This window comes from Anoplophora glabripennis, unplaced genomic scaffold, assembly GCF_000390285.2.
Source record: "Anoplophora glabripennis isolate ALB-LARVAE unplaced genomic scaffold, Agla_2.0 scaffold26, whole genome shotgun sequence".
NCBI classification, from domain to species: Eukaryota; Metazoa; Arthropoda; class Insecta; order Coleoptera; family Cerambycidae; genus Anoplophora; species Anoplophora glabripennis.
This window is the reverse complement of record NW_019416261.1, coordinates 23,642-49,318: the sequence shown is the minus strand read 5'-3', so window position 1 is coordinate 49,318 and position 25,677 is coordinate 23,642. Positions and strand designations below refer to the sequence as shown.

The 25,677-nt window shown below is 31.5% G+C and overlaps 1 protein-coding gene across 1 annotated transcript in view; it reads left to right on the top strand.

Annotated features, from left to right (window-relative positions):
- LOC108905770 (protein Skeletor, isoforms B/C-like) overlaps positions 1-25,677 on the top strand; it is a gene marked incomplete at its 3' end in the record, with an annotated part of 56,274 nt that overhangs the window by 16,508 nt on the left and 14,089 nt on the right. Inside the window, exon 2 of the mRNA XM_023457311.1 lies at positions 20,134-20,274. Coding sequence (XP_023313079.1) covers positions 20,134-20,274 — 141 coding nt within the window. The remainder of the gene's footprint in view (positions 1-20,133; positions 20,275-25,677) is intronic.

The following is a 25,677-nucleotide window of genomic DNA, read 5'->3' as shown; positions in this document are numbered from 1 at the left end:
CTATTATTTCGTGACACCCATTAACATGTTTTCTTGACAGTGTGGAATGTTGGCGTTATCACTAGGTATGGAAATTAAGAATTAATTTATTTCATAATGTGAATTTTATATGCCGTTTCGCCGTTTCGATGAAAATTGTTTTATGAGATATTATTTGAAACGTTTGTTTTTCAAGAAACATATTAGTATTTATCAGAATTCTCATTTCATTCAGTATAAAATTATGCATAAGAAAAAAAAGTGTTGATATAAAAATAAAAATTTGAGTCCATAATGAAATTCTTCGCAAAAATTGTTATAGAAATGTTTTTATAGATTTAAATAACACAAAAGTTACGGAGTTTTTCGGTAGATTTTCGAGACTATATTTGTTTTTTTTTTTCAAAATGTCTCGGAAAGGGAAAATACTATAACCGATCTGGCACTGTAGTAATAGCTATAGAGCCTTCATAAATGATTACAAGCCACGTGACCAACAATTTTGTTTGGAACAGTAATTTTTTTATCTTCACGTTAGTAAATAAATTTGGTAAAATTAAAAATTATTATAACAAGAAAACCAAGATTATATTAATCCACAATATTCTGTTTCGCCGGCTTGTGATTGGTGTAATTTTTCACGAATTTTTCTATCCAACGATCGTATTTCTCAAGCGTAGACGTAACGGTTTGTCATTGTTCATTGTAAACGAATCATTAATATTGCTGACGCCAAGATTAAAGGCTTTGGCATATAGGACGCGGACTGTCGCGGCGGGCAGCGTTCGCGCGATCTTTGTAGGGAGAAAGCGATCTATGATGCCACACAGGCCGTGAAATTCTCGTTCTTCCTGTTTGTGTTCACAATGATTAGCTCTGACGAGGAGCAAATTATCCTTCTCTTTGCTCTAAAAAAAAATAGAAAAAGAAAAGACGTTGTTGGGTGCATGCCATCAATAAGAAAAGAGAACAATATGCTGACCACCGTCTCTGTATTGAACTGCAGTCGCATGAAGATAGATTTTTCCAATATTTCCGCATGTCAAGATCGTGTTTGAGGAAGTACATGATCTTTTAAAGCTAAATATTGCAAAATGCACCACGAACGCTATAAAATCTGTAAATCAGTACAAATGTATCGCTTGTCGGCACGATTTAAGTAAGCCCGCCTTCAGTGTGACTGCTAAAATGCATTTCTGTGTAATATAAAATGCCCGCTTTCCGCCGCGATCCAAGATCGCTGCCCGCTGCGACATACCGCGTTCTGTGTGCCAAAGCCTTTAGGGATTTTTAATTAACAGTACCAGCCGCGCAATGTTGGTTACCTAAGCTCAGCGCCAGCGGTCACTTGGCTTGTAATCATTTATGAAGGCTCTGTAGAAAACACTTTTCCCAGTTAACAGTTTATCTATCACTCATAGTATAAAATATTTCAATAAACGCATTACTAAAGTCACCCGACAGGTGAAAATAAAACTTATAAATTTAGAACTGTTGGATAAGTTCAGGAAATGACCAATTATTGGAAACTTGAAACAAAATTGTTGGTTTTGATAAAAGCGCTACTAATGTTGCCACAGTTTTTACTTTCAATCGTGAATATTTTACAAAAATGGTTATATGAAAAAAAAAATTGTTTTGCTTTATCCTAAAGATATTAAGCTAATTTAGACAAATTCAATTTTTATCAAATGAAGTTAAATATTCTTCAATTCCAGAGAAAATAATTAAAAAAATATTTCTCTCAATATAAATTTTTTTGAACTCCATTGAAACATAAAAATGTGCTTCCTAAAAGCAGAGTAATTCTGGTCCGTACTGCATAAGAAAACCTTGACGATTTTTTGTGAACAAAAAAGGCCACTTGCCATGTGCGTGTTAATCAGCTACAGGTGTGATGTATTACTTGTACCACAAAAACACTCATTCATTACCCGGAATTTCAACCGGAATAAGTACAAAAATCCCCTAAATTCTACAAGATAATTAAAAGATAGGATATCTAAGATCCTTGTGTCAAATCTTAAACTGATCTTAATTTTAATGAGATTTGAAGGTTGACCTCAGAAAACCTTATCTTTTTTTTTTACTTACACCAAACGTTCTTGCGTCATATTATAATTAACATTTCTTTTTCTACACTTTTTTGTTCACTCACTTTCAAAGAGTCAACATATATTACACATAATATGCTACTTGATAAGAATAAAATATGTTAGGATTAAGCAAATATGCTGATATGCACAAACTGAGACTAAATTACAACTGAGAAATTTTATAAATTCACATTTGAACATCTGTAAACCCCCAATTTCTCTAAAAGGGAATACTTTTTTCTTCTGTAATAGTCAAGATTCATATTTTTAAAGACTCAAAAAAATATGTGAAAAAAAATATGAAATAGTGATAATCACCCCTTAAAACTACATTTAACCAAGAAAACTATATAGTCCTGACGGTATCTGTTTCAAACTCACCCATATTTGGGTGAATAAAAAATATTACTTTTTAGGGAATTTTTTGGGGTATTTAAATTAGGTATAGAACCTTCATAGTTGGCTCAAGAAAACTTCATGTTATGTAGAATCATCACACCAAATTTCATCAAAATCGGTTTGATAGATTTTGCATAATAATTTTGGAATCCAAATTTTGAAAAAAAATTAAACCAATGTTTAAACAAGCGCCAAAGCTCTCCTAATTGGCGGATTCGAATTTTTCAAAGTGCGTTTGAAAGCTTGAGAGCTCTTCTATATGTGATTAATTAAATTTTCAAGTATCTAAGGGCCTTGGTTTTTGCTGTGCAAAATTTTGAAAATTTGCAAATTTTTTTTCAGAATTTGTATTGCAAAATTATTATGCAAAATCTATCTAACCGATTTGATGAAATTTGGTGTGATGATTCTACATAACATGAAGTTTTCTTGAGCCAACTATGAAGGTCCTATACAAAATTTAAAGACCCCAAAAAAATTCCCTAAAAAGTAATGTTTCTTAACCCCACTTTTGACGATTTTTACAATAATAATCATGATTCATTCGATTTGGAACTAGTCATATTTTGTAAAAAATTTAATTACAAACAAATTTTTCCTCTTCCATTTTCGCCTAAAATCAACTCTTGAAATGATACATAGGAAGAAAAATATGACATTTTTCAATTTTTTTTAGCATATTATGCCGCCAAAAGTTAAGTCTAGGTTTTTTTTTCATGCGCATAGAAAAATTTTCATTTCTAGTGATACTTGAAAGTCAAAAAGCCAAAATTTTCCGTGGACATAAGATTCACCCAAACCAAAACAGATACCGCCTAGTCTAATAGAAAGAAGTGGAATTTGAACAATATTGATTAAATTAGTTTGGATTATTTCGAAGAACTTTTACGATATTGCAACAAAACATAATGTACTCTATCATCCCTTCCTTAAAAGTATATCTAACTTATCAACTTTTAGAGAAAAGTTTAGAGTGTGAAGTAAAATTCTTGTCCAAATTTTAAGTGGGTCATATGTTACAAATTAACGAAAAAAAATTGTAAAAATGTGTCCAGAAATGCTTCGATTTCTATATACAGGGTGTTCAGAATTTTAAGCTGCAAAAATCAGTCACAGGATGCCGTGTAAATTATACGTCATTTCATTCATAGATAACTTGTTATTTGGTTAAGAAAAAATTTTATTTTCAAAATAATTCGATATTTTGACACTTTTGACGTGGTGGAACAATCTGAAAACGGTGCATTCTAGCAACATGTAACAAATATAATATGTTCGTAAAGCTGCTAGTACTCTACACAGTGAGTCACATTTGATGCGACTTAGAAGAACATTGAAAGCGAAGATAACTACGTCCCCTCTTGAAATTCCACCCCTTATGTAACAAACATGTGTCACACATCAATAAAAAATTAAAGCCAAATCCGTAGTCAAATTTGAAAGAAATCGTCGTTTTTTTGTAATTGCAAAACCACCATTTTTTTTTCAAACTGCAACACCCTGTATATCGAAAACGATACGTTTCCAGAAACCTGTTTATAGAAACTTTTTTGCTGATTTGTAATATAGAATCCACCGTTAGAGTTTCGCTAAATACTTTTTTTTACACCCTATGCAAAAAGGTTCCCTTATTGGAGACGCGATTTGAAAATAATGTATTGCACTATTCATTCAGTTCTACTTATTAGGTATTAATTTATAAAAAATGTTATTTTTAAACGTTCTTCAACAAATTTATGTTTTTGTTAAACTTCATCCTCCTTATGAGGCACTCAGATAATCGGAATCAATAGCAGCAATTAACCAGATTGCGTAACAAACCATGTTATAATTAAACATTTCATATAAAGTCGGTGCATCAAAGAATTACGCAAAACCTTGTCGGATTTTAGCTCGACGGAGAGCAATTAAAAATGAAGGATGTGTTCTTTTTTTGATTGTAAATAGTGAAAGTATGTTAGCAACTCGACTACTGATCTGAACTTCTAAAGTAGGTAAATATGTTTGTATTATGCGATGTTCGCTATGTAAATAATAGTCGATTTCATGTAGCAGTTTTATGTTGGTTTCGGTCCTAATTACTCTGGATGCCAGTTTTTGTAGGTATGTAATTACTAATTACAATTCTGACATCGAATTTCACGTGAACGAAAATCTACACCGATAAATTACAAAAATGTATGCCATCTCGTACATTGTCATTGATCAATAATAAAATAAATATTTTGACTCCCATTTGAAAAAAAATAATATAGTCGTCTCGTGCTTTTTTCCAGCTTGGTTTCGTGCTATGAACAAATCTTGGTTTACTTAATTGTTTTTTAATACATAGATTATTTCTTGAAATCAGCCAATTTCTATCTGTCTCTATATCTTTTTTTTTTATTACCTTACCAATGAAGCCAATTACACAAAGACTATCTTTTGATTCTAATCTAAAATGACTCAATATAATGAATCGTTAATTTTATTCAAATTCAAAAGTCTGCCTTTCCAAAATGTACCTCTTATTAAGGGCACCATATTCATTAAATAGTGTTTTCCACAAAGACAAATAATTACAAACACAAGCTTATCAAATAATAGGAATGTTATGTCATGCCATCTGGGTATTTTCAAAGACGCCGCAGTAAAACGAATAAACAGGTGCAAAAAACGATCAAACCATCTAGGTTTTAGGTACTGAAATCTACGAAAATACTAATTGTTTTATATGCAACTCCACATGTAAATATTCTTATAACATTTACTTGCTTAGTCCTACATATAAAATTGTTTACTTTTATTTATAAGAACGTGAAAATAATTCTTAAAATGTGGGGTTAGGATAACAGTTTACTTTTTGTTTTCGTTGAAACACCAATATATTCACTTTTCATTTCACTCACAAAAAGCTTTGAGAAAACCATAATCCTTCAATTATTAATTCTTAAATTTCTATTGATGTCAAAGTTTATAAAAACTAATGCAATTTGCACACGAAGAAGAGTGAGATTTACTTCAAATTCTTCAGGCACTATTCAAATTAATTTAAATAGTGAATTTTTAAGCTTCTTAATTTTTACTGAATTTAGTAGTACTCTTGTACAAAGTACTCTTTGCGAAAGCTGATAAGTTGGTATTTCCACTAAAACAAAAAAATAACCAATATCAACTTTTTCTACAGAAATATGAAAAGAGCTGTTTATAACAAGGTCCGATAAAAGTGATGAAGAGCAAAATTTGAAATAAATAAATTCCCTCGCTAATGATACATATAGTCCGGGAGTTAACGACAGAAATTTCCGGGTTATTTTCGCGAGCTTCATTTTTTTTTATGTGTTATGTGTGTAATATACAGGGTGGTCCGAATTTTATGCAGGAAACTTCGAGGACAAATAGATCTCTTTAAAATAATAGGAGTTTGCCTTATAAACATAGGTCTGGAACGGCCTCGTTTTAGAGATACAGGGTGTTGAAATTGTTAAAAAAAATTGATTTTTTATTTGTATCTTCGGAATTTATTAACCGATCTCAATAAAATTTGGTACAGATAATATATGATAGTGGAGCTTGTATTCCCTAGAATATGAGCCCTAAAGGTTCAACCAGTGGTGTACAACTGGACAGGGGTCACCCCCTTTTTATGAAAAAAACTACGCCATTATATTTTTTACAAGTTATTGTAACGGATTTATATTCTAATGCACTAAATACGTAAAAAAGGTAGCTTGATTTTTTTCCCTAAGATTCACCATTTTCAAGTTATTCATACCAATACAATCCCCTTGTGGTAGACACTTCAATCCATAATATTACAAGCATATCTATGTTTATGCTTAAAAGTGCAATTTATAAGTACATCACAAAATTCTTTCCATATCACCTGTGAGGTAGTGTTCCTGGGGTGTTTTAGTTTCCCCTGGAAGCCTAATCTTTACAAATAACAACAATTTAAATCAAAATAATAATGAAAATTCATTTACCAAGCAACAACAATTAAACAAGAAACAAAATTAACGTTACGTATTTACAGCAATTGTTCAAAATGCGAACTACCCACATTCATACATTTCTGACATCTTCTATTAATGGAACTAATTGAAGCTAATAATTTGTGGTGGTTTTCGTTTAATTCATTGCACCTGTCTTCTATTCGCTACAGTAGTTGTAGTCTAGTATCTATTGGAGTAGAGTAAACTTTACTTTTCAGATAGGTAACCCCAAACATAGAAATCCAGGGGGTTTAGATCTGGCGATATGGCTGGCCAAGACAATGGACCCTCTCCACCATTATGGTTGACAGTGGCATTTGGTCTTCTGCTTATCCATCACCCCATATAATTGTCATTAAGCAATTCTTGTATTATTCTCCTCAAGGAGCACTATCCATTTGTATCCAGCTATTTTGTCGTATATTTAATGGAATATCCTCTAATAATTTAAATAGATGGTTTTCTAGAAAGTTTGGAAATGACTGAGAATTTAAATGGGTTGGCAAGAAGAAAGGTCCACATACTTTATTACAAATTATTCCGAGTCATACTTTCACAGAAAATTCGTATTGAAAAGATTTTGTCCGAATTTCATGAGGATTTTCTGACCAAATATGCAAATTGTGAAAATTCACCACCCCTCGCCTTGTGAACGCAGCCTCATCGGTTCAAAGTATTTCTGGTAAGAATTCTAATAACCACTGATAAAAATTCAGGCGTCTCTCTTCAGCTTCCGGAAGTAAATTTTGCACAGGTTGTAAATGCTACGGATTTCTGCCATCCTTATGTAGAACTTTTCAAATTTTCGATTTACTCACCCCAATTTGCCGAGGCGTTCGTCGTGTACTTAGCCGAGGATCGTCGTCAAATGCTCCTAAAATTTCATTTCTGCGCCTTTTATTTTTCCGTCGTGATTTTCCAAATATTGTTTTAATCCAAAAAGATTAAAGCGACGAGTGTAAAGAATTTTGTTGATATTCTTACAAATTGCACTTACTTTTAAGCATAAACATAAATATTCTTATAATATTACGGTTAGAAGTGTCTGCTAGAAGGGGATTGTGTTGGTATGTTTATCTTGAGAAGGGTGAACTTTAGGGAAAAAGTTCAAGTTACCTTTTTTACGTATTTTGTGCAATAGAATATAAATCCGTTACAATAGCATGTAAAAAATACAGTGGCGTTGTTTTTTTTATAAAAAAGGGGTGATCCTGTCCAGTTGTACACCACTGGTTGAACCTTTAAAGCTCATATTTTAGGGAATACAAGGCCTACTATCATACAATATCTGCACTAAATTTTATTGAAATCGGTTTCCGGAGATATAAGCAAAAAATCAATTTTTATTAACAACTTCAACACCCTGTATCTCTAAAACGGTGCCGTTCCAGACCTATGTTTATAAGGTAAACACCTATTATTTTAAAGAGATCTATCTGCCCTCGAAGTTTCCTGCATAAAATTCGGACCACCCTGTATACTACTAATATGAACGTCTGCCGACGCACCCGCGCGACAGGTGGTTACAGGAGGGTTACAATTACAGCAAAATATCAACAACAAAAATGTATAGCCGCATACGCGAAACTTATTGTACGTATCAGTTGAAACATAGAAGTTAAACATAAGAAAATATCGCCGTATAACAACGATCGTCTTTCAGGCCGATAAAGATTCAGCTTCATAAGCTTGGCAGACGATCTTTATTATATCTTATTAGTAACAGACTATTATTTTCGTGTTTGTTGCTATAAAAAGAAGCATTTCAATTAATTTCATCAATGCGGATATAAATTTTTTAAATATTTTTTTGCGCTTACTTATGTGGGTGGCAGACGAGTTTTGTTGTGGAATTTAGGTGGCAGACGATATTTTCTAAACTTCTTATGTTTCAACTGATACGTACAATAAGTTTCGCGTATGCTACTATACATTTTTTTGTTGATTTTTTGCTGCAATTGTAACCCTCCCATAACCCCCTGTCGCGGGGATGCGGTGGCAGACGTTTTTATTACTATTGTACGTTACACGTATAACGCATACAAAAAAAATGAAGCTTGCGGAAATGGTGTAAAGAAATCTGTCGTTAACTCCCGGACTAACAGGTCAAACATCTCTGAGATCCCACGGTGCCGGCTCGAAAAACAAACACTCAGCTATTGAAAGAAAAATGTTCTTTGTTTTTTTATAGCAAACCATGAAATTAAAATAACACCAAAAATTACATGCGTTCAAAAATAGAAGGGAGTGTTTCTCAAAGTGGAACACACTGTATAATACGGATAAATAATGAAATCTATATAAGTTACATTATTTGTAACATATAAAATAGAACTTTAAATAAGCCTATAATTTGTTATTTCTTTATTTATTTCTTCCATTTACCATACGGAAAATTAATTTACAGGGTAACAGTTGAAAAGTAAATACATACTTGTAACAAATATAAATAATATTAATAACCTAATAATAAACAAAATAATACATTAAAGAGACATATGAATAAAAGAGGAACATTTGATTAATTAATTAAGATTAAGATTAATTGATTCAATATCGGTAGACAGTGCTGATTGTTAGTTATTAATGCTGACAATAATAATAATAATTAATTTAACATCAAAAACATATGTCGACTTAACATATTGGTTCTAGGGGCTACCGAATAAAAGTTTTATATTAAAATTTTAGAATTATACGAAAGATCTACTAAACATCTCAGTCGTAGAAGATAAAAGTCTTACGTAGCCATTAGAGTGAAGAGAGTCTAAACTAGATTGAGTTTACGTTGAGTTTTACCACATATGGCGTTTCCAAGTAGGTAACATGCAATTTCAACGAAAATTGCTACATAATTTGTGTCTCGAAACTACTAGCCAAGCGGTTGCCGTACCCACATCTGTTATATCTAGGGTTTCCACATTTTAAGTCCCTCATAAATTTAATTGATTGTTAATTTTTTCTCTATGGAAATCCATATATTGAATAAGAATAATAATGAAATACGAGTACATAAAACAAAATACTTTTAATAAAGGCAAAATTATTTAGAATTAAAAGTATTTTGTTTAAGTATTTAAATTTTCTTGAAATTTTATCATATTACGATTTTATTATACACTCTGGTGGTCTATACAGTACGTCCATAAAGTGACATAAGCTCAATAACGAATTATGTTTTTTTTGTATTCCTGGAAAAAAATGCTAGAACATATTAACTTTTATTTTCAATTTTTCATTTTCCATAATGATTTCATATATCTAGTGGGTCACTTTGATGGCGCAAACTATAAGAGATAGAAAAACTGTTAACAACAAAATTGTTTAATCATTAAGATAATGACACCAACAAACCTGCTATAACTTTTACGATTTTCGACATATTTTCAACAAAAGCACACGTTGCATTATTTGAAAATCTTTAATTGCTACATTATGCAAGCTTTTATTTCAATTTTTCTAGAAACCGTCAACAACGGCTTGCTTTATGAGCACCATATTATTTCATAAGCGAAACGAAAATAATATTTTTAACTTTCCAACAACGTTTAAAACTTTAAAACTTTTTTCAGAACTTAAAACAGGTAACGTATGATTGAGGATAATAAATTTTGATACAATAATGTTGAATGTCAGCATTAATTAATTATTGTTTATTATATTATTATTTCATTAAATATCATTTAAGGTGACTCTTGTGCTAAAAAGTATGCGATATTAACAGACTTACTGGAACATAATAATTATTTGTATTATTATAAGTTTTTCCGTCGTGGTATTGATTTTCCGCTTAAGATACACTGTTGGAAAGCTAAATATGCTCTATTCGTTCCCTGTGATACCCATAAGAAAATAAGACAATTTATAATAGTTCAAAAGTTGACAAAAATTCAGATTTAAAAATATCTTGAAAACCCAAAGAACTACAATCGATGTATGAGCACCATCAAGTTAGTAACAAAATGATATCTCTTTTTTAAATATTCGTGTGAAAATTAAAATGTCTATCTCGGTAAATAGTTTTTTAGTTTTATTCATTTATTTACATACCAATATAATTTTTCTTTGTGATGTTTTTTAATAAATACCTTTTTACATATTTATTAAAGTATTGAACGCTCAGATTTTTTTAAGTCTTAAAAACAAACAATTAATAAAAGAAAAATATATAACAAATTCATTGGAACACTCTATAAAAGAGCTTTTCGGGCAGTATAAAAACATTTCTTTCTATGTAAAATAAAAATCCTCATTGATGATAGTTACATCCCGTAAACATAAAGTGATTATAAAGGAAAAGGGCAATTAAAGTATAAGTCTACAGACGTACTGTATAACTATTGCCAGTATATACAATTGGATAGTTAATCATATGTTAAATAAGCCGTCTTGTTGAAGTTGTAGATACACCTGTTCTGGTTTACATATTAAAAAAATATAATGTATACAGCGCAATCTGGTTTTACCACAAATATTTAACTTGAAAGCAATAGTAGGACATACCTACCATAGTAATATTTATAGATAATACGTAACAACATACTTATATTTGATATAAATTATTATTACAAATTAGGCAATGAATTCTAAAAATAACAACAAATTTATTATTTATGAGCAAACCATTATGGTTACTGGAAATTGAATTGATCTCGATACGACAATATAAACAGAATCATTTATTGATGATCTAATAATAGAAATAAACAAATATAGATGCACTAATGACAGAATCTCGAGTGGGTCTACATGGCATTTTGTCATTATTGTGGGACGAAAATCATATTATATATTATGGCGAATGCGTTGGTTTGAAAGGGGACTCAAATTTTGGTAATGTATATTAAATTATCGATTCGATTGGAAACCAATTTCTAATGGCACGAATCATTTGCATTTACGAAATATAATTGCCAGTAAACAAAACTGTAAAATTTTATTAGTATGATTACTTAAAAGTATTTTAACCCATTTCAATTTTTATTGTTCAAAAGGTATTTCCCGAAAACATACTTTAATCCAAGAATACATTCACTTGCATATAAAGGGTGTCCCAAAATTCACGTAAGAAGTAATTTTGATAGAAAACAGGTTTTTATTTAAAAATTGTAATTTTGTATTGAAACATAAAGTAGCAAATCAGGTAAATGATCTCCACAGACTTGTTGCCATATACGCACACTTTCGTCGAAACTTTCAATAACCGTTTTGCAAAAACACGGCTGAATTTTGTTGATACCACGCTCAATTTCCCCTTTCGAGCCGTGCATGGCGTAGGCTTATTGGCATAAACCTTAGACTTCAAATCCCAATGAAAAAAGTCCAAATACATTAAATCGCGTGATCTGGTGCCCAATTCTGATCACTGAAACGGGAAATTACAAGGCCAGGAAATAACTCATGCAGTAATTGAATTGTTTCTCGGGCTGTATGGCATGTGGCACCGTCTTATTGAAACCACATGTGGTCTACATCCATATCTTGCAATTTAGACACAAAAACTGGATTACCATATCGCGATAGCGAGCACTATTAACTGTTTATTGCTTGACCAGCCGCGTTTTCAAAGAAGAATTTTCGGAAGATATCTTCAGCAAAAAATCTGTACCAAACAGTAACATGTTGTGAATGCATTTGTTTATCAACAATCACTCGTGGATTTTGTCGATTAACGAAGTGATCAAAATGAAAATAAGCTTCATCGCTGTTTTTCTATAATCCATTCAACGAACTCTCTTCGCTCTGCGTGGTAACGTGACTTCAGTTCTCGAGTCAACTGAACTTTGTAAGCATGTAGATGCAAATCTTGTATGGGAATACGCCGTAGTGACCATAATGCCGAATTGATGTTCCTGGACTCTCAGCAACACTCTCACGAACTGCTTCGATGTTTTGTATTGAACGACTTGTTGAAGGACAACCAGAGTGTTTAAGATCACTAATTGATCCAGTCTCCCTGAATTTTTCAGTTAATCTCTTCACAGTTTATGAAGTTAAATCACTATTCCGATCATATTTTGTATGAAAATTGCGAACTGTAGCTGCCAAACCTTCATTATTTTTAAAATATTGCTCTACAATGGAAATGCAATACGTTTTTTCGTCTAGCGCCCCATTTTTAGTAACCCTGAAGTGTTAGTGTCACGCTTTCTTCTTTTTTTCTTTGGCAACAGGTTACAGCACAAATGGCGCCAAATTCAAATCTTGCGTGAATTTTAGAACACCGATATAAGTATGACATTACATACGTATACCATGTCATATATAGGGTGTCCCAGAAAACAGACGTCACACAGCAACAGATTCCTCAAGAAAAACTATTGAATTTGCATCACTTGACTTAGTCAAAAAATTCTTAATGTAAATTTTAATTAAAAATATTACATAGTATTTTTTATTTATCTCTGAGAACCCACATGTCTGATTCAAATTTGGTACACATTTAAATATTGCACTCCCTGCATCACTGAATTGATGAACATATTCATGAATTATAGGTAAATGAACTTATTCATGTACCAAAAGATATTTTGTAACAATAATAATACAGTTAGGTTAATATACATTTTGTAGTTTAAATAACTAATAAGGAAATTAAAAGGAAGAACTAAACATTTTTAACCTCAAAAACTTGTAATTTTGGACTATTGTTTATACAAGATTTCTTCCTAAAAATGGCTAAGGAACGTTTTTAAATTGATTTTAAATTTGACTTGACTGTTTGCTGTACTTAATGTTTATATAATCCGTAACTGTAATTCTATTCAACTTCAGATATTATTTATTTGACGACTCTATTTTCTCTTTAACCTCCAACAAGTTTTTGTATTGATAAGTCTGCAATAACAACAAATTCATATTTAACAACAAAAAGCATAAAATTAAAAATGACTAATAAAAATAAGAGATAAAGGAACGTTAATCGCTTTCTTCGCCACATTTCCATATCCCTCCGGATCCGCCACTGTAACGGGGCCATATCAATGCTCATAACTTGAAATTATTTATTTCTAATTAGCACGTGCAGACTCATAAGTACGTGCGTGAACGCAAGCTCGATTATAAAAGTAGGGCAACTTTAATAGTGCGTGGTATATCAGGAGGGAGAACTGTGTGCAGTTTTAATTAAATCCGTGTTCAAAGAATACGAGTCTCAATTGTATGCACCAGATAGAAAGAATTTGTTTTAAGCCAACTGTGCATATTTAAAATTCTGGTGTGCATGTTACAGTGCACTGAAAAACGTACCTACATAGTAAAAAATAGGATATGAGGAAATAGGTTAAAGACCTTAAATCTGACGTCTAAAACAACTAAAATTGATACATAATTATCCACACATGCATGGGTTTCTATTATCGAAACTTTCATAAACGGTTTTTCTTTAAATTTAATAAGATTTTCCATATGTTAGCTTGCTAATTGGTCTTTATTTGTAAAGTGCAAGGGTATTAGATCGAATAAATTTATTATAGCCTCTGGTGTTCTACACGGTTCAGTTTTGGGACCACTCTTTTTAAGTATAGCGTATAAACGATATTGTCTTTTATACGCTAATAACTTAAAATTATAATCAACTGTTAGCAGCGTATATGACTGATCAGTGCTGAGCATGACAGATCCAATAAACTAATTTTAAATATTTTTTTAAGCATAATACAATACCTTTTTAACTATACTTTGAATAATCCCTTATTTCCAAGAAGTAATAGCATTAAAATCACGGAGTTTTACTCGACTCGAAACTATCTTTCTCATTGCTTGTTTATAGAATAATTAATTGCTTGTTTTAAAACANGTAAAGCCATCGCGACAGAATTGAAAACGCGAGAGCAAATAAACGAGCGTAAAATGCATAAACGTAGTAACTCTGTTCAGGGTATCTTGAAACGCGGCGTTTTTGTCAACTCCGCGTTGAGAGGAGAAAAAGGCGTGCATAAAAGGGGTCTTAAAATCACGGAGTTTTATTCGACTCGAAACTATCTTTCTCATTGCTTGTTTATATAATAATTAATTGCTTGTTTTAAAACATTTGGTTATATTGCTTGCTTTTCTCGAGATTTCAATAACATTATGGTTTAAAAATATAATTTCTTCATTAGATCCAAACTTGAATATAAAGCTTACTTTACTGTCTATATTATAATAACTATAATAGTATAGAGGGGATTCAGACTTCTCTGCATCAGGGATAATCGGGTCTATCCTGTCATTGGATATCCCAATGAAGATCTAAATAGGTTTTCATATAGTTCACTCGAGGGTGGAAGCGACTTTTTATTTTTAAGTTGATTCAGAGCATACTACAATTGTTTAACTTTCACATACGAAGGATATCCTTCAGGATAAAGTTTCCATGCATTTCGGTCTAACAGAAATTCTCTCCTTTAGTCAAAATCTGTACTAATTGTAACAGCGTATGTGGGTTTATTGATATATTTCACTGCAGCATAGCCCCGATTAAAAAACTTTATTCTTTTGGATCAAGTTACAATTAATCATTGTTGATACTTTTATGTTATTTTAGTTAGTCACTTTTTGCCGTTTTATATAATCCTTACTCTAATTATTACTTTTCTGTTTTTCTCTTTGTAATTGTGTCCAGTCTTATATTCAATTTTTTTGTATTTTCTTTTTTTATATACCTACAAAATTATATTTATTTTTCTTCTAACTCCTGAACTGCAATTAGATTTAGTGTGATAAATAAATAAATAATAAATAATGATGTAATTAATTGTTGCATTTAATTTTTTAACAACTTTTGAGCATAGTGCATATTACACTCATAAGTGTGAATAAATATGAAGCAGTTTTAAACATTATTTCGATGCAATATTGAACATTCAATTTTTTACTGTGCAATGTAAGTAAGATTCTAACAATTACTGTCTACTCCACTCAGTTGTCCGTGTGTCTTAACAGTACGTGGGCAATGTAAGGTCAGAGAATCTTTGCACTAAAATAATATCTATAGCAATATATCAACATGTGTACAAAAGTTAACGAGTATTGAAATTTACCCAAATCGTCCCTTGAAACCATAATTTTTTCATATTTTTTCTGTTGATTGGATTTTTTGCCATCTTAGAAAAAATAAAATATTAATTAATTACGTCCTTGCGTCAAAAGGATCAGTCATTCGAATAATATGACCTTTTTCCAAAGGTGTCCGCAAATTTTTCATTTCTCAGATTCTCGCTTTTTATTTTTAAACTTTTAAATTTTATGTTCATCTAATTTAATATATGTAGGTTGATATAGATTTCTCCAATATAATCAAGTTTCACAAGTTTTACTATAAAATTATTTGATTATTATTATATCATTTTATTGACGCATCTTACAAAACCGTCCGTAAGGTATTAGTTGTTTAAAAAATTATTCTAATATTAAATTTGTAACATATTCTCCTTAATTTTTCTGATAGTATAGGAATACATGGAACTTTTATCGTGTATATACCTAGTTTCTGTTTGTTGTCTTATTGTTAGACAATCTGCTTTACTAGCAATATTCTTAAATACTGTCGACAGGACAGGACAAATAAATATTTGTAATAAAGTACGTCTTTAATTCAACATTATAATTAAAATAAAAATTTAGATAGGTAATATGTAAGTGTAAATTGTTTATGTTGTATTTTTTTTAATTTAAGATATCTGGAAAGAGTTATGTAATTATTTTCTATTTCTAAAGTGAAGTTGATCGAAGAAGTAAATATTTTCCTACATATTAATAATAAAGAACCAACAAATCAAATTTTCACAAGAGATAAAAAATTAAAAGAATGGATATTGTATTAAAAAATATAAATGAAATAGTTATAGGCATACTATAAAATAAGTTATAGGATGGTCAAAGGTGTGGCGATCCAAAAAACAAGGTTTAGGAATACGCTGAAATAAATAAAGATTCATACTACATTAATTAAGAAGTATCTGTCACAAACTGTTAACATTATATGAAGAAATATGACGTGGTGCTACACTAAGAGAGCAATATTAATTAATATATTATTTTGATCTAAGGAATCTCTGAACTTACGATGTCTTAGTATTTTAAAGACACGCTGTATATAAGTACACAAAGAAGTATAAAATAACAAAAGTGGCACTTTTCTACGTATGTGGTATTTCTGCGTATGTGGGAGATTGTACACAAAAATAATTTAGTCCAGACTGCAAATAAGTTTTATTGCTAGTAGTATGGACAGTAAAAGATTTAAATGTACTGTAATGATCTATTTGAACTAGTTACACTCGCCGTATGAAGATAAATTTCTTGTTTTATTTTCTTTCATTTCTTATAAGAGGTGCTAAAATAAACTGGTATGGATTTAAAGAAAATAAAAATATATGAAGCGAAACCATTAATTTGTGTATTATTTACACTTTTAACATTATGTGATAAAATGTTTACAGCAGAATTACAGCATAAAAATGTTTTGTTTCTTTTAATTAAACAGCACTCTTGCCTAAGAATAATGCTTATAAGGATATTAAAAGCATACAAAATTATATTTAATTTGAAAAGAATTTTAGACCACCTGAAATAAATTTTATTATAAATTAAACTAAAAAGAAAATAAAGAAAAGTATTACGCAGTAAAATAATTTAGGTTTAAGACAAAAAATCGTTTCTTCTCATCGTCATAAAATTATGCAGGATTGTTTAAAATTATTGTTTTTTTTTAAATTTTTATGAATGTACACTCTAATGTTCTGTAATGTATCGAATAAATTTAAGGCTAAGTATTCGATATATTTCAATTACGTCAGTATAAAGTACAGGAGTACTTAGTAGGGCAAAATTCAGTCGAAAACTTTGTAGCAAATATTTATGCTGATGAATTATTACATATTCTCAAATAAAATTAATACAACATGCCATAGTTATCTTCAAACCGCAAACTGGAATATAATGGAGAGCGAAAATATAAGATCCGAGGATATAGGTGGCTTCAATTATTTGTTTTGTTTACTTTCAACACCGAAACTAGAAATTACAAAAACGAAATTGAACAACGATTTATCTAAATAGTTTATGGAAGTTGTACGTTTTGTTTACATGTATTTTGAAGCTAACTTTAGCATATAGGAGCTGCAACAAAAATGACAAAGTACGAAGAAAAAGTTCATGTACTTATTTGTCTTGCTTCTGAGATTATAGAATCGGTTATCGTTATAGTTACTAAAAAATAATTCTAACAAACAAACTCTCACTAATGTCATCCAACGCGGTAATTTGAAAATGAAATATTTTGTACCGTTTTTTGCACAAAACGTTCGAAAATAGAGAAATAACAAAATACTTATTAAATAATTTAGGTAAGTTTTTTTGAACAAATATTGAAAAATAATTTTTTGTTTCTATTTTTAAGCCAGCTATAGAAGTCTAAACAAAATTAAACCCACATATACCAAATAAAATCCCTTAAAACTCATTTTTGTTCTTTTTGTTAAAACTGGAAACACTGGAATTTGTCTTAGGTTGGTTTGTTTGGTTGATTGGTTGGTTTTCCGAATTCTGAATTACTATTAATTAAAAAAAATATAATAAAAAAAAATGGTCGATTAATATCCAAATTAATGTTTACTTTGTTATAAATCTCAAATAAATTCTATTACCATTTTTTTCTGTGAGGTTATACAGGCTGTTACAAATTCTCTTCTCACTACAGGGATCTCGGAAACGATAAGTGATACGAACATTATGCCTCTAAAAAATCAAAGCTCACATGATTAGTTTTCGAAATATGTATTTGAAAACAACCGAAATTCTGGAAATCCGTTTTTGTTTAATTTCAGCCTTGTTTGAGGTGATATTAAAAAAATAACACTTTCTCATGGCAACTTTTTGTCCTCCATCGAATAGCATAATCAATTTTTATGTGTAACGTTTTATCTCTCCCGGACCATCATCAACTTAATTTTTTTAAATACGACCCTGGAAATTTTATTACATTTTTTGGAAGCCTTCATGACCCCTAATACTGTACTACCTCAGCTCGAACCAGATTCAGACGTTGTGTCCCGAAAAATTCATCTTCAATGTATTCGTTCCAAATTTACCAAATTTTTTTTTTAGATTTCTATGTTTCTTTAGTTTAGTTTAGTTTATTTATTTTGCACATATACATTAATACATGTATAGCAATAGTCAATATAATGATACAGTAAAACTGTACACTATTATTACATATAAAAAATAATAATTGTAAATATGAAAACATTAAACACAAAAACAATTCAAAAAACGAACAAAACAAAAAAAAGAAACATCCGCTACTTGAATAAAAACATTTAGCAGTTAAAGGTCATAAAATTTAAAAAAAAAACTTACAATTTAAAATATTCTGGAAGAGAATAGTAACACCTATCGATCAAAAACTTTTTTAAAATATGTTTAAAAACATGCAAGTTTTTACAAGACTTAATATTTTCCGGGAGAGAATTATAAATTTTTAAGCCAATGTGGTCAGGAGATCTTGAAGCAATCGATAATCTTGCAAATGACAAATGGAAGTGATGCCCAATTCTAGTATTAGCAGAGTGAATATCACGATTCAGCATAAACTTATTTTTGTTTTTATAAACATATACACACAATTCCAAAATATATAACGACGTAACAGTTAAAATATTGAGCTCAACAAAAATACCTCTACAACTATGCGTGCTAGAAAGGCCAGCTATTGTTCTTACTATTTTCTTTTGAACTTTAAGTATTGCTTGGGACAGAGTGGAGTCACCCCATAAACAAATACCATAACGAATATGTGAATCTACACGAGCATGATATAAACTTAACAACTGTTGTCTCGTTAAGACATCTCTAAGATTTAAAAATAAAAAGTTCATGGAACTTAAATATGAAACCACATTTTCACAGTGTGGTTTCCATGTCATGTGCTCATCGAGTAATATACCCAGAAATTTTACAGGTTCTGAGCTAGTGTTAATTGAAGAATTACCAATTTTTATGCACAGAGGCTCACACATTTTTTGTCGAGTATGAAAACGCATAATTCGTGTTTTATCGGTATTTAAATATAAGTGACTTTCAATGAACCAATCACATAAAGAATTCATAATTTGATCACATTTATTTTGCGCGTCAATATCGGACTTGTGCGATATAATTAAAGAGATGTCGTCTGCATATAACAAAAAAGAACCATTACCCAGAATATTTTCAATACTGTTCATGAACAAAACAGGGCCTAATACGGATCCCTGATTAAGTTAGATCTCACATATGTTACAAAATTATCTTCTTTATGTTGTATCGAAGTAAACTGTTTAAATTAAATTAAATTACCTTTATAAATTAAATAAAAAAGTCCTAATAATAAAATTTATGTTTTTTTAAATCCCAATTTTTACACAAAATGTTGACCAGTCTGTTTGATTGCCCTGATTTTAGCATATGCTGAATTTTATTTATACTAAATAAGAGTATTATTTTTTTCCAATTTTGTATCACAACTCGTATATATCTTTAGTTTTTTAATTTATGTATATTCTCACTCATAGAATAATTTGTCCATAGGACCACTACTTCTACTAACAAACGATCCTATCTTATACTAGATATTGCGTGATTTAATATTACATTAAAATCATCAGTATATAATATTTTCATTAATATCTGTCTCGCTAATTAATTTATTCTGCTTTCAGGTAAAGCAGACAGTGCCCAGTATTTAGGAAAGTTCTTGGGAAAACTTTCGGAATTACATCACGGTGTCTCCGGTGAAGTTTATGCGGTCGACGGACGAACTTTACATATTAAGGACTTCACGTACGACGGCCAGGGTCCAGGTAAGTTCTAACTAGTAATTAAGCAATTTTTACAAACCAAGTATTTCACGAACGTGTTGTCGTGGTAATCTAAAGTTACACGGATCAAGAACCATCCATATGTTGCAAATACCAAATTTACAAAACTAATTAAATTATAACTTTTCTTTGAAATATATCCAGACGAGTTGATTAATAGGTATTAATAATAGAAACAGTTAAATTTGAAATAAATTATATATTCAGATAGAAATATGTGTTTCATTAAAAATTTCCCTACTAGGCGATTCTTAATGAACTGATGTTTTAAAAATATGTATACACATTCATACATTATCAAAAAAAAGCCATATTAAGAAAAATATGTTTACAGATTAAAAGTAAAATAGTTCATAGCATACTTTTTGAAAGGACCTATAGTAAGATTTAAACTGATTAAACGTGTTTGTTCTTCTCGTAATGATAACTTGAATAAAAAATAATAACCACTCCCTTATTTTTTATTAAAAATAATATGTACTAGTTGGAGCCCAAAATATCCAACAGTTTTTGAAATAAAACTGGTGCCTTACCTCACTACATACTGAATTATTAAATAAATAATATGAAATATGATACCAATTAATTTAGAAATACAAGTAATTCGCAATAGTCAAGTCAAAAGATATCATAAAATTTCATTATTGAGATACTTCTGGTAGGAATGTCCTCATCAGCACAGTTTTGCCTACCTGTTTTCAAAAATTTTAATTTTCCAATATTTAGAACGAAAATTTTCTCTCAGTTTCATGTACTTTTAAATAGTTTGTATTTTAAAGATGCTGAAAACGTTTCACTTGACTCTTAAGTTTCATTATTTTTATTCAAATACAGTGCCCTTTGAATGTGGACGACTGTTATAAGCAAATTGTCTATAATTGGCTGTCATTATGTCAAATTTAATGTGTGTCTATCAAACTAATTCTAGTGAGCAAAACAAATCCAAATTAGGTAGCAAATTATTTATTTTCCTAATACTTAAATATACATTCTAACGGCCATTCATTCGCCGTCAATGAGATCTAAAAATGAAACACTTTTCGTCGTCAGAAAAACGCGATTCGAAAAGTTAGTATTTTGTCCAAGCATCATTTTTTGTCTATAACACTTTGCAGTCTACATGGCATTGATAAAATCAATGTTCTTGTATAATCCTGTGATGTTATCCCATGCGTTTTCAATTGCCTCCCTAAGTTCTTCGACGTTAGCTGGACGGAAGTTTCTGTCGTAAATTTTTTTCACCATATATCCCCAGACGTTCTTGATAGTAGTGAGGACAGGGGACTTTGAAGGCCAAGGTAAAACATCGATGTTGTTATCAATGAACCATTCTGACGCAACTCTTGAGGTGTGAATTGCACAATTATCCTGCTGGAAAGTGAAATTCTGAGGATACAGCATGGTCACAGATGGCAGCATAACTTTTTCCATTATGCGCACATAGCTCAGTCCAGTGAGGCGCTCTTCTATCCTCCAAAAAAACACCAGGACCTTGCAGCTTATCCAAACCCAAACGTTAATGAATAATCTTCCGCTGCGCTGTGTGGGTTTCACATAAGGCTCCGAATACCTTATAATCTCTAATGGCTAGACACGGACAGAACCATCGGAGCAATACTGAAAACTTTTTTCGTCCGAAAATATAATATTCGCCCAGAAGTTGTCTGGGCTTCCTACAAATTGTCTTGCAAACTCTAACCTCTGTTCTTTATACTGGGGAGTCAAAGCAACTGTATTTGCGGCCACATAATTCTTTAGCTCCGAATCATTCACCCGCTTCCTTGCAGTTCACACTGATCTAGGAAAATTCGTCTCAAAGGAAGCCGTTACTGTCATGTCAAAAGGATTTATTCTTAGGTGGTGCTTAATTTTCGACGTCCACCTCCGTGAACATAACGTACGTGACCCTCCGCAATCCATTTTTCTTTGAGTTTAAATATGCTGTTCTTGCATACATGCAGATTATCCGCAATGACCAATCATTCTGAAGTAAAGTTATAGCTCTCACTTTCTCTGGTTCCCTTAAGCGCGGCATCTTGAATTACCAAATAAAATATATAAAAACTTGTCATAATAAGAAAAGTAGACATCATCACATTAGAAAAATAAATCCTCCACTTTCAAAGGGCCGGCAGTGTACTGGTATAACTATTTTTGAAATAATCATCCTAAAAAATCTTTTCTGAAATTTTCTATTCGATGGTGCAATTTTTCCTATTTTGATATTGCCTAAGCGTTACCAGTGAAGATGTGTTCCGTACTTAATAAAACACCCTGTATAAAAGAAAACGAAAGAAGGATCATGCATATTATATAGCTACTAAATATGAGTATTTATTTTTTATTTAAACTGAAGTGAATTGTACAAGATGATCCCAAATTGTTTCCTATTTCTATTTTACAAGTAAATTATAATAGATAAAATAAACTATTTTTGCGGACTGCATCATTCATTATATAAAATAGAATTGAATATGACAACATTAAAAAGTGAAACAGGTACTTTGGTAACGGTAAATTGAAATTATTATACTAGAGAAATTGTCAAGTTTAATCACATACAATGTATTCACTCGTTTTACTTTTACTTTTTTACTTTTGCTGTCATTCGATGTTTCTTTAATTTACTGTACCTATGCATAAATAATTATTGTAAATTCAAAACCAACCTAAATGAGGGCACACAACACTAAAAACTTTAATTATATCTATAGATAATTTTATAATTATTTAAACTTCAAGTTAGTTTCATATCTTAATATCTACAGTGCATTGACGATAGAGTTTACAATGGGAAAAAAAATTGATGTCGAGCGTACGAGATAATATTATAATGCAGGGTGTTAATGAACTTATGTCAAAAATTCAAAGGAGTGAAGAAGGAGCAAAAACTGAGTTAACTGATGTCGATGTCACAAAGTTGTATCGAAAGTTCATAGAGAAAAAAAGCTAATTAAAAATGTGTTTAAAACTGTTTTAGAACTGCTGAAATACATGAATTTTATCGCGGCGAGTACTTACAAACAATTCTGTAACACTTTTTACGAGTTTGTAGGTTTCTTATGAAGCCGGACTGTATTCAAAAGTCAGTTTGTAATACATTGTTAGTTATAGTGATTGCTTTGCTGTTTTTCGAGAGTACATTTAATAGCCGTATTTTCAAGTTTTCTTTTGAAAATGGCGCATTTAGCAATCGCGAATATTATGATATGCTCATAATTTATGGCGAAGCAAACGAAAATGCCCACAGAGCTCGTCAAGTGTACAGCGCAAGATATTCTGAACCACGTGCCCCCGCACCGAAAACATTTGTTAGAATCTTAAATGTCGAGGAGATGATTTTAAATCTCGTCGAAGAAAATCCGCATCGTAGCACCAGAAAAATCGCACAGCAAGTAATATTTCGCAACCTGTTGTGTGGCGGACATTGCGAGAAGCTCAGTTGTACCCATTTCATATTACTCCTGAGGATTTTCCACTACGTCGGGGTTTTTGCGAATGGTTGCTTCAAGAACATGCAAGAAATCCTCAATTTACAGCGCAAATATTTGTTATAGATGAAGCATGTTTCAGTCGAAATGATACACGTAACGTCCACAACACTCATCACTGGACTATCGAAAATCCACACGAAACACGTCGTGGTGCCTTTCAGCAACAGTTTTCAGAGAACATGTGGACCAGTATCGTTAATGACACTTTAATAAGACCTTTTTAATTGCTTAAACGGTGCTTCATATCTAGATTTTTTGCAAATTCGCTTGCTGGTGTTATTCGAAGACATGCCATTAAATTCAAAATATGTGTATATATATTTTCTACTGAAGAGATGACCGACTGATCAAAGTCTTAGGGTTTTGCGAAGACAACTTGGGTGGGAGTGTACGCGTCTACGCGGCGCGGTACCCAAATCAACGGGTTCCAAATTACCGATTTACATTAGATTGAAAAGAGTTTGCGGGAGACTGGCCAATTTGATGTTCGAGCCGTAGACTGTGTGGGTCGTCCTCAAGTACGAAATGCAGCAGTTGAGGGAGACGTTTTAAATAGGGCCGCTGAAGATCCAAATATCAGTACTCGCTGTCTGACAGTGGAATTTGGCGTACCAGCATCTTCTCCATCCTTATCATGCGACGTCTATTCAGGAACTTTTACTATACTATTTTGAGAGAAGACTTCAATTTCGTCCCTTTATTAAGGAGGCGCCGCTTGAATAGCGAAAATTATTTCAATTTTCTGACGAATACTTTTCCGGTTCTAATGGAAGATGTCCCTCTCAATCTTCGTGCTGAGATGTGGTTCATGCACGATGGTGCTCCTCCGCAGTTTAGTGCAAATGTAACTGCACATTTAAATAATACTTTTCCACAAGTGGATCGGAAGAAGAGGGAGAGATGTTTCTGTCGAATGGCCCCCCAGGTCCCCCAACTTATCGTTGTCAGATGTTTTTCTATGGGGAGCCTTGAAGAATAAAGTTTACGCTACTCCTGTGGAATCCCAGGAAGAATTATTGTAACATTCTCCTGATATTACAAAAAACATATATTTTTTTCAAGAACTTTTAACAGTCAGTAGCAGAGGAGCCAGACATTCGTCTTCTTTTGAGCCAAAGAATATTGCAGTACGTTTTTGATCATGTGCTTATGGGACACCCTGTATTACATTTTGTCAAAAAAGTATCCGGAATTTGTCAGTAAAACAGAATATATTCAATTAATCATCGCAATACACTTTTTCCAACGAACAACTCAGTCATCAAAGCACTTTTTAAACGCATATTGTGGTATGGACTTCTACTCTTTCAACTGCTCGATGGCATTCGTTGAATTTTTGGTAGAAAATTTATTCACAATTATCGTTATGTGTGATGATCCATTATAGTGAAGCTAAATCCAAGAATTGTCCTTCCATAAATCTGATATCTCTCTCTCAAACGCCTCATAACGCCCAGATAATATTCTTTGTTGAATGTTGCTTCATCCGGAAGGAATTCTGTATGGATAACACCACGATGCGATAGTGAAACAAAACAGTCGACATGAATTTGATTTTTGATCGACTTTGACGTGGTTTGTTTGGTTTCGGCTCATTAGAATAGCGCCATTCCGAAGCTTGTTGGCTCGTTTGCATGTCAAACTCGTAAACCTATGTTTCGTCACCCGTTGTGATGTGTTGCATGAACATAGAGCCCAAATTAGTTCGTTCAAGCATGTGTTCAGCAACATGTTTGCGATACTCTTTTTGAAAACTCAGCTCTTTTGAAACCAGCCATGCTGCGACGTGTTTCATATCCAAAACATCAACTAAAATGGTGCGAACTGGTTTCTGAGATACGTTTAATTCATACGCCGCGCCAGCTCTCTCAAACTATAATGACGGTTTGTC